The sequence below is a fragment of the Myxocyprinus asiaticus genome, chromosome 2 (assembly GCF_019703515.2).
Source record: "Myxocyprinus asiaticus isolate MX2 ecotype Aquarium Trade chromosome 2, UBuf_Myxa_2, whole genome shotgun sequence".
NCBI classification, from domain to species: Eukaryota; Metazoa; Chordata; class Actinopteri; order Cypriniformes; family Catostomidae; genus Myxocyprinus; species Myxocyprinus asiaticus.
The window spans coordinates 4,147,544-4,158,761 of NC_059345.1; the positions used below are offsets into that span (position 1 = coordinate 4,147,544).

General features: G+C 37.2%; 1 protein-coding gene across 1 annotated transcript in view; it reads left to right on the top strand.

Moving 5' to 3' along the window:
* LOC127450177 (structural maintenance of chromosomes flexible hinge domain-containing protein 1-like) overlaps nt 1-4,513 on the top strand; it is a 92,359-nt gene extending 87,846 nt beyond the window's left edge. The window contains exons 48-49 of the mRNA XM_051714040.1: nt 1,285-1,398; nt 3,736-4,513. Coding sequence (XP_051570000.1) covers nt 1,285-1,398; nt 3,736-3,743 — 122 coding nt within the window. The 3' untranslated portion in view covers nt 3,744-4,513. The remainder of the gene's footprint in view (nt 1-1,284; nt 1,399-3,735) is intronic.
* The last annotated feature ends 6,705 nt before the right edge of the window (nt 4,514-11,218 follow it).

The following is an 11,218-nucleotide window of genomic DNA, read 5'->3' on the forward strand; positions in this document are numbered from 1 at the left end:
CATCAGACCAGAGGACATTTCTCTAAAAAGTAATATCTTTGTCCACATGTGCACTTGCAAACTGTAGTCTGGATTTTTTATGGGAGTTTTTGAGCAGTAGCTTCTTCCTTGCTGAGCAGCCTTTCAGATTATGTCAATATAAGACTCTTTTTACTGTGGATATAGATACTTGTCTACCTGTTTCCTCCAGCATCTTCACAGGGTCCTTTGCTGTTGTTCTGGGATTGATTTGCACTTTTTGCACCAAACTACGTTCATCTCTTGGAGACAGAATGCGTCTCCTTCCTGAGCGGTATGATGGCTGCGTGGTCCCATGGTGTTTATACTTGCGTACTATTGTTTGTGCAGATGAACGTAGTACTTTCAGGCGTTTGGAAATTGCTCCCAAGGTTGAACAAGACTTGTGGAGGTCCACTTTTTTTTTTTTTTTTTCTCTGAGGTCTTGGCTGATTTATTTAGATTTTCTCATGATGTCAAGCAAAGAGGCACTGAGTTTGAAGGTAGGCTTTAAAATGCATCCACAGGTACACCTCCAATTCAGTACACCTCCTATCAGACACTAATTGGCTAATTTTCTAAAAGCTTGACATCATTTTCTGGAATTTTCTAAGCTGCATAAATGCACATTTAACTTGGTGCATGTCCACTTCTGACTCGCTGGAATTGTGATTTAGTCAATTAAAAGTGAAACAGTCTGTCTGTAAACAATTGTTGGAAATATTACTTGCCAAATCTATAGTTTGCTAATATGAAATCTGTGGATTGGTTAAAAAATTAGTTTTAATGACTTCAACCTAAATGTATATAAAATTCTGACTTCAACTGTACATGTTACATGTAAACAGGTGTTGTTTATAAGCCGCTTTTTCGCTTATAACTTCATGAAAAATAAACAGAACATACAATATCATTAATGTTCATAATAAATGTTCATTACTTAAAGGACGCAATTATCTTTAAAACGAGCCAACACACAATGTAATTGGATTTATAGATCATTAGATAATCCACACGAAGCACAGTGTGCACACAGGACATAATGGCTAAAAACACCTTAGCTTTTCCTGGATCAGATGGCTTTATCAGAAATTATGTAGTATGTGTCCAGCATCATGGGAAGCTAAACCAATCATATTAGGATTCAGATCGCTGCAATCAGAGGTGGAAGTCATCCAAATATGGGCAGAGAGGATCGTTCACTCTAGTTTCCTTAAGCTTCTACCCAATCCTTTCTGTAACTGCTGGCAATGATTGAGATTAAAGTGTGTTTGTGTGTGTTTGCAGCCAGTACTCCTGAGCGGTTGTCTCGCGCTGTGACAGTAAAACGAACCCTTGAGCCGGAAACGCCTGAGCCTGTTGTTCCTGCTAAAAGAACCCGCCGCAAAAGCCACAAACTAGGTACAGTTTTTATATCTTAACATTATACAAACTTTTTTAATATCTGTGTATTCATCTGTTCCAAGTCATTGAAAATCATCTAAAGTTTTTATATATTTATTTATTTATTAATCAGAATTCAGGGTTCCCATGGAAAATATGGAAATATAAACCTGGAAATATCATAAAATTTTTAAATTGTGATTTGCATGCCTAAAAAAAAAAGTCATGCCAATTAAAAAGAAAAAAAGATCTTGGGGAGAAAAATGGTAATGGAAATGTGTGTGGCGAATCAAGTTTTTTCTTAGTATGCTCAGATTTACAATATTTCATTGGCTTGAAATTTCTATTTGTAAGTGCAATTTCTTTAAAATTATTATTATTATTTATTTTTATTTTTTTGAACACATATACACCAATGAGCCAAAACATAATGACCACTCACAGGTGAAGCGAATAATGTTGATCATCTCCTAACAAGGCCACATGTCAAGGTCTGGGTAGATTAGAGATGGTAAGCGAACAATCAGTTCTTGTAGTCAACGTGTTGAATGCAGGAGAAATAAAGCAGTAAAGACCTGAGCGACTTTAACAAGGGCCAAATTTTTATGGCCAGACGACTGGGTCAGAGCATCTCTGAAACGGTAAGGTTTCCAGTCAGCAGTGGTGAGTACCTACCGACAGTGGTCCAAGAAGGGACAAACCACAAACCAGCGACAGGGTGTTGAGCGCCTAAGGCTCATCGATGCACAAGGGCAATGAAGGCTATCCCGTCTGGACCAAACTGACAGAAGGTCTACTGTAGCACAAGTCACAGAAAATTTTAGTGATGGTTACGGGAGGAATGAGTCACAACACACAGTGCATCACACCCTGCTGTGTATGGGGCTGCATAGCCGCAGACCAGTCAGAGTGCCCATGATGACCCCGTTCACCGTTGAAGGCGCCTACAATAGGCACACGAGCGTCGGAACTGAACCTTGGAGCAGTGGAAGAAGGTCGCCTGGTCCAATGAGTCCTGTTTTCTTTTACATCACGTGGACGGCTGTGTACATGTGCACCGTTTACATTGGGAAGTAGTGGCACCAGGATGCACTGTGGGAAGATGACAAGCCGGTGGAGGGAGTGTGATGCCATGGGCAATGTTCTGCTGGGAAACCCTGGGTCGGCCATTCATGTGGATGTCAATTTGACGCGTGCCACCTACCCAAAACATGGTTGCAGACAAGGTACACCCCTTTATGGCAATGGTATTCCCTGATGACAGTGGCCTCTTTGAGCAGGATAATGCGCCCTGCCACACTGCACACATTGTTCGGAGAATGATTTGAGGAACATGATGAAGAGTTCAAGGTGTTGCCCTGGCCTCCAAATTCCCCAGATCTCAATCCGATTGAGCATCTGTGGGATGTGCTGGACCATTAAGTCCGATCCACGGCAGCTCCATCTCACAACTTACAGGACTTGAAGGATCTGCTGCTAACATCTTGGTGCCAGATACCACAGGACACCTTCAGGGGTCTTGTAGAGTCCATGCCTTGGCAGGTCTACACTGTTTTGGTGGCACACAGAGGACCAACAGCATATTAGACAGGTGAACATAATGTTTTGGCTCATCAATGTATATAGCAATCTTCATCCAGTAATTACAAACAATTGGTAAAGTCATGGAAATTCATTGGTCAAAATGTGTGGGAACCCTTATAACTTCACCAAAACATTTGTATGTCTATGTATCCATCTATCCAGTCATCAAACATCATCAGAAGTGTTTGTTATAATTCAGGAATCCCATAAATTTTTAAAGTTTTTATTTGTGATTTAAAATTGTGATTACCAAAACTAGACACGTTAAGAGAGGGTTATGGAAAAGTTGTGGACATTTTTATATTGAATATAATTGTGGTAACACTATTCGTTAACATTAGTTAATGCATTAGGTATCATGAACAAACAATTAACAATATATATTTTTTACATCATTTATTCATCTTTGTTAATGTAAATTAATAAAAATACTATTGTTCATTGTTCATGTTAGTTCATAGTGCATTAATTAATGTTAACAAATGCAACTTTTGATTTTAAAAATGTATTGCTGTATGTTGAAATTAACACTAAGATTAATAAATGCTTAATAAGTATTGTTCATGTTAACTAATGGAACCTTATTGTAAAGTGTTGCTTTGCTCGAATGCAGTGCAATATTTATAAAATAATGTTTTTTAAATCCTCTATCACAAGCAACATGGAAATTCATTGGTCAAAAGGTTTTTTTTTTTGTTTGTTTGTTTTTTTATTGTGTCTGTTGCGTTTGTATACTCAAATTAACATCACCTTTTCTTTTTTTTTTTTCAGATTCATGATGTATTGTGAGGAGGCAGTGATGGCTCTCCAAACAGCACTTACCTGCTGCAAAACTTTGCAGGAATTCTCAAATAAGGGAGTCTATGCTTTTTGAGAGTTTATTTGAAGTATCAAAGACTGATCGATTGTTCCAAGTTTGTATTTCTTCACAAATCTTTCAGTTCTCTTTTTATATTTGACTCTAAGTTTACAGATAAAATTGTTCCTGTTTAATTTTAACAGACAAGGCAGCTTACGTGAATGGAATGGGTCCATGTATATTTTGTATCTTTCTGTGGGAGAACATTGTTTACTCTTTCATGAAGGTCTTTCTTTTCTTTAATCAACACGTCTTGCATCTGTAAGAGCAAACCATTTTTATAAAAGTGAAATAAGACATGGCCCGAGGATACAGCTATTGCATGTAATTGTTTTATGGCGGTGGACCATATGATGTCATAGAGGGTGCACAGCCATCAATAACCACCCATTAAAAAAAGAAACTGTCCTATTTTTGACTGTTCTTCACTTGACTTTTTGCAGATGTTCTGTATAACAAACCACCTTTTTGTTTTAAAAAGTCATGTTCATACAAGAGAGCTATAACAATCTAAAATAAATGTTTTGTTTTGTTTCGTTAATGTCATGTGACTTATTTAACTTGACACTAGACTGGCTTTAACAAAATATAATTGTAGAAGAAGATGTCTATTCACATTATTTGAAGGTTAGTATGGACTAAATGTGAATGTTGTAATGTGATTTATGAAGTCTGGGTTGTTGACAGTTGGACATGAACGTTTTTCAGCATCAAGATTTTAGATTAAAACTTGAAATGGAAAGGTCATCAAGACAAACATTGATGTTGGGTTGACAGCCTTGCTTAAACATTTAAAATGGTTTTAAACCTATGAAGTTTGAAGGTTAAAATTAAGGTTATACAGATAGATAGATAGATAGATAGATAGATAGATATAGTCTGAACATTTTGTTAATGTAAGTCTAAATTATTTCTAATAGCCCAGAGAAACCATAGTTAACCAGTTAGCAAAAATACTACATAAGCATACAAAGTTGGAACATGCTGAAGGACTGTGCCGAGTATGATGGATGTAGCTTGAAATCTAAAACATATAACATTTAAAATTTGGTCATAGTTGTGGGTTTTTGTAAAATCAGTGAAGTAGAAAATAACCGTTTAGTTTTTAATTAGAAAAGTTAAATATTAGCAACTACTACAACTTGTCTAATATTACGTGGCGTTTACATGCACAATCTTGCACAGATAATGATTATAATAAGCCGATAACACATAAGGTCATGTAAACCAGGGGTTTTCAAACTTTTTGATGCCAAGGATCCCCAAGGTTGACAATCACCTTGTGATGGACCCCCTTCTAAAATATGTAAAAGTCGCAATATTTTTTTTTTTGTATAATGACCAGAGAAAAATTAAGAAAAAATGTAAGTGATATAAAGACAATTTAAATAATAAGCTTTAATAGTGTTATTGTACTAAAGCCAAAAGGAAATATTAAAATATTATCTGTAGTGGTGCACCAATGTATCGGCCAATTAAATTTTTTTTATTTATTTTTTATCCCCTTTTCTCCCAATTTGGAATGCCCAATTCCCACTACTTAGTAGGTCCTCGTGGTGGCGCGGTTACTCACTTCAATCCGGGTGGCGGAGGACAAGTCTCAGTAGCCTCCGCTTCTGAGACGTCAGTCTGCGCATCTTATTACGTGGCTTGTTGTGCATGACACCGCGGAGACTCACAGCATGTGGAGGCTCATGCTACTCTCCGCGAGACACGCACAACTTACCACGTGCCCCATTGAGAGCAAGAACCACTAATCGCGATGACGAGGAGGTTACCCCATGCGACTCTACCCTCCCTAGCAACCGGGCCAATTTGGTTGCTTAGGAGACCTGGCTGGAGTCACTCAGCACACCCTGGATTCAAACTCGCGACTCCAGGGGTGGTAGTCAGCGTCAATACTCGCTGAGCTACCCAGGCCCCCATATTGGCCAGTTATTGACCAAATTAAAACCATCGATATAAACTGCTGATATCAGACATCAGTTTTTAATTTCTCCATTTGCATGAAAACGCTGATATGAAAAAACTGGTTTATTTATAATTATGTAATTACTGTGTTTTATTAAGTTTATAATAATAATAATTTTTCTGTGTGTTAAAAAGAAATGTGTACCAAAAAAAATGAAATCCGAAAAAGTAAATCATGTCAATAATACATAATATAAATGTGTAATGTTCTATAATAATGTCAAATTTGAGTTTTGTTATTTATAACTGTAAAAACAAAGTGTAAAAAAGTGCAAAATATTTTTTTCTGCCTACTTAATTTTTTTTTATCGATTTATCTTGTATTGTAGCTCTCTTAAAATTTTGACCTGTAATGAATTCAAAAGATCCAATCAATGTTCAATGGAAGTAATTTATTATTAGAATAATAAAATAGCTTTTTTTTTTTACTTTTTAAAGCATAATTACTAAGCAAAACAGTGATTTGATGACATAATAAGGTTAGTGGCATAACATTTTTTGTTAAAATTGGTATTGTATAGGCCAAAAATTTTCATACCAGTGCATCCCTACTTATCTAGAAAAAAAAATGGCCTACTTTTGTAGTATGCTGACCGCGTATCTTTTTTCTACCCAGTAATTGAGTAATGTAAAATGTATAACCCTGAAAAGAAGCATTTTGATTAAACTGAAATGGCAATAGTGTCAATTTTGTTAAATATAATTTTTTACTTTTTTGCATTGATGAACACTTTTTTTCTTTCTCTGAAAGTTTTCACAGACCCCTAGCACCCCCTCACGGCCCCCTGGGGGTCCCTAGATCCCAGTTTGAAAACCCCTGATGTAAATGACTTTGCTTTATCAGGGTAAGGCCATAAACAGTTTAAGCAAAAACCGATTCACGCTGATAGATTTTTGCACGTTACTCCGATTTTGCATTGCATGAGAACATCTTTACCGGCGTTCTTACTGGCTTAATGTGCACAAGTGTTTTGCTCACATCTGTTTACGTTTTGATGTCAAAAGTAGAGAATAACCTGATGATTTCAAATCTCATGTAAATGCGGGTTTTACTTCGTCATGTCTAATTTGACAATTCATTAAGCTAATAATGAGAGTGTAATACTTGGCTCTGTTTAACACATTTTACTATGTTTAAAAGCATTCTGCAGATTTTTCCCTAAAGTCAGTGCAGAAACTGTAACAATAAAATTTACAGATTCTATTTGAGCAGGCCAACATAAAATTTCTATTGCGAATATGTAAGTTGTGAGTTGGAGCCACCGTGGATCGGACTTGTTGTTCCAGCACATCCCACAGATGCTCAGTCGGATTGAGATCTGGTGAATTTGGAGGCCAAGGCAACAGCTTGAACTCTTCATAATGTTCCTCAAACCATTCCTGAACAATGTGTGCAGTGTGGCAGGGTGCATTATCCTGCTGAAAGAGGCCACTGCCATCAGGGAATTCCATTGCCATGAAGGGGTGTACCTGGTCTGCAACCATGTTTAGGTAGGTGGCATGTGTCAAATTGACATCCACATGAATGGTTGGACACAGGATTTCCCAGCAGAACATTGCCCAGAGCAGTGGTGTCAAACTCGGTCCCTGGAGGGACACTGTCCTGCAGAGTTTAGCGTCATCCCGTCACTTCCCCAGGTAAACGGCGCACACGTACACAGCCGTCCACATGATGTATAAGAAAACAGGACTCATCGGACCAGAAGACCTTCTTCCACTGCTCCAAGGTCCAGTTCTGACTCTCGCATGCCCATTTTAGGCACTTTTGACAGTGAACAGGGGTCATTATGGGCACTGACCGGTCTGCGGCTACGCAGCAGGGTGCGATGCACTGTGTGTTGTGACACATTCCTCCCATAACCGTCATTACAATTTTCTGTGACTTGTGCCACAGTAGACCTCTCTCAGTTCAGACCAGACGGGATAGCCTTCATTGCCCTCGCGTATCGATGAGTCTTGGGCACCCAACACCTGTCGCCAGTTTGTGGTTTGTCCCTCCACGGACCACTGATGGTAGGCACTCACCACTGCTGACCGGAAACACCCCACAGGTCTTGCCGTTTCAGAGATGCTCTGACCCAGTCATCTGGTCATAACAGTTTTGCCCTTGTCAATGTTGCTCAGGTCTTTACTCCTGCCCATTTCTCCTGCATTCAACACGTTGACTACAAGAACTGATTGTTTGCTTGCCATCTAACCAGACCTTGACATGTGACCTTGTTAGGAGATGATCAATGGTTTAAGGACAACAAAGTCAAGGTATTGGAGTGGCCATCACAAAGCCCTGACCTCAGTCCGATAGACACATTTGTGGGCAGAACTGAAGAAGTGTGTGTGAGCAAGGAGATCAACAAACCTGACTCAGTTACACCAGTTCTGTCTGGAGGAATGGGCCAAAATTCCAGCAACTTATGAGAAGCTTGTGGAAGGCTACCCAAAACGATTGACCCAAGTTAAACAATTTAAAGACAATGCTACCACATACTAACAAAGTGTATGTAAACTTCTGACCCACTGGGAATGTGATGAAAGAAATAAAAGCTGAAATAAATAATTCTCTCTACTGTTATTCTGACATTTCACATTCTTAAAATAAAGTAGTGATCCTAACTGATAAGTTAATGTTTTATAGGTGTATGTAAACTTCTGACTTCAACTGTGTGTTTGTGTGTATATATATATATATATATATATATATATATAACAGAATTACATGTTTAAAATACACAATCTAAGTAACTGTATTCCACTACAGTTACAATTTAAATCATTGGTAATTAGAATACAGTTACATTCAAAAAGTATTTTGATTACTGAAGAGATTTCTTTGCATTTTATTGTCATTTGTTTCATTTAATATTTCGTCCTTTCAGATGGAAAACATTTATACATATAAATGAAGCGATCCAAAGTGCATTTGAACAGCAGTGAAACACTTTCTTATGATGTGTTACATTCATACGAGCAGACAGAGAAGTAAGTTTGAAGTAAGTTTGGAGCAGAAGAAATAGAAATAAACCTTGTGTAAATTGTCAGCTTTACGCTAAGCTAAAATGCTATTTCTAGCCATTTTACATGCACATGATACCAGGCACGATCATATTTGTTATCAAGAAAATTCACGTTGGATCATAATTTCTTTTTTTCTAGTAAGACCTTTGATATTAGGGCAAAAATCATGTACTTGATGATAATTTTTGTATTGTTTTCCTGTATAAATATCTAAAAATCATTCAAACAAGATCAATATGATTTATCTTGTTTTAGAAACAACACTGCATAAGATATTTAGTTTTTTCAGAGAATGTATTTTTAACGTGTATTTTGTCTTACTGTACTGGCAGAATTTTTATAGTCAAAACAAGTGAAAAAAATCTACCAGTGCTGAAGAAGTAATCCAAAATATTTAGAATACGTTACTGATCTTGAGTAATCTAACGGAATATGTTACAAATTACATTTTACAGCATGTATTCTGTAATCTGTAGTGTAATATATTTCAAAAGTAACCCTCCCAACCCTGTATGTGTATATATACGGTTGTGCTCAAAAGTTTGCATACCCTGGCAGAAATTGTGAAATTTTGACATTGATTATGAAAATATGACAGATCATGCAAAAAAAACTGTCTTTTATTCAAGGATAGTGATCATATGAAGCCATTTATTATCACATAGTTGTTTGGCTCCTTTTTAAATCATAATGATAACAGAAATCACCCAAATGGCCCTGATCAAAAGTTTACATACCCTTGAATGTTTGGCCTTGTTACAGACACACAAGGTGACACACACAGGTTTAAATGGCAATTAAAGGTTAATTTCCCACACCTGTGGCTTTTTAAATTGTAATTAGTGTCTGTGTATAAATAGTCAATGAGTTTGTTAGCTCTCACGTGGATGCACTGAGCAGGCTAGATACTGAGCCATGGGGAGCAGAAGAGAACTGTCAAAAGACCTGCGTAACAAGGTAATGAAACTTTATAAAGATGGAAAAGGATATAAAAAGATATCCAAAGCCTTGAAAATGCCAGTGAGTACTGTTCAATCACTTATTAAGAAGTGGAAAATTCGGGCATCTCTTGATACCAAGCCAAGGTCAGGTAGACCAAGAAAGATTTCAGCCACAACTGCCAGAAGAATTGTTCGGGATACAAAGAAAAACCCACAGGTAACCTCAGGAGAAATACAGGCTGCTCTGAAAAAAGATGGTGTGGTTGTTTCAAGGAGCACAATATGACAATACTTGAACAAAAATGAGCTGCATGGTCGAGTTGCCAGAAAGAAGCCTTTACTACGCCAATGCCACAAAAAAGCCCAGTTACAATATGCCCGACAACACCTTGACACGCCTCACAGCTTCTGACACACTGTAATTTGTAGAGATGAGACCAAAATAGAGCTTTATGGTCACAACCATAAGCGCTATGTTTGGAGAGGGGTCAACAAGGCCTATAGTGAAAAGAATACCATCCCCACTGTGAAGCATGGTGGTGGCTCACTGATGTTTTGGGGGTGTGTAAGACGACCAAAGACTTTGCATGACCTGGAGGCATTTTGCCAAGACGAATGGGCAGCTATACCACCTGCAAGAATTTGGGGCCTCATAGACAACTATTACAAAAGACTACACGCTGTCATTGATGCTAAAGGGAGCAATACACAGTATTAAGAACTAAGGGTATGCAGACTTTTGAACAGGGGTCATTTCATTTTTTTCTTTGTTGCCATGTTTTGTTTTATGATTGTGCCATTCTGTTATAACCTACAGTTGAATATGAATCCCATAAGAAATAAAAGAAATGTGTTTTGCCTGCTCACTCGTTTTCTTTAAAAATGGTACATATATTACCAATTCTCCAAGGGTATGCAATCTTTTGAGCACAACTGTATGTATGTATAATATATATATATATAATTTTTTTTGTATGTATTTTGTTTATATGAAACCATATATATATATACATATATATACTGTATATACATATATACATATATATACTGTATATACATATATACATATATATACAGTATATATATATGTATATATGTATATACAGTATATATATGTATATATGTATATACAGTATATATATGTATATACAGTATATATATGTATATATAAATCCCTTTTGGATCCTTTGAATTGGTTCAAATTTATTAAAGCAATTGGGATTTTTTATTAGTGTTTGTTCTGAGGAGGGAAGTACATGGTAACCATTTAGACTAAACCACGTACACAGAAGAAAGTTCTGAGTCTCTCCTGTATGTAAAAAAAGTTTATTGGGAGACCTCAAAGTATCCCGCAATAATAGGCGCACAGGAGCGTCCAGTAGAAAGTTGCGCTCGCTCTCTCTCTCTCTCTCTCTCTCTGTGCGGGGCGGGAGCGCCTACAAACGCATGTCAGTCTCTCAATGTACAGCAC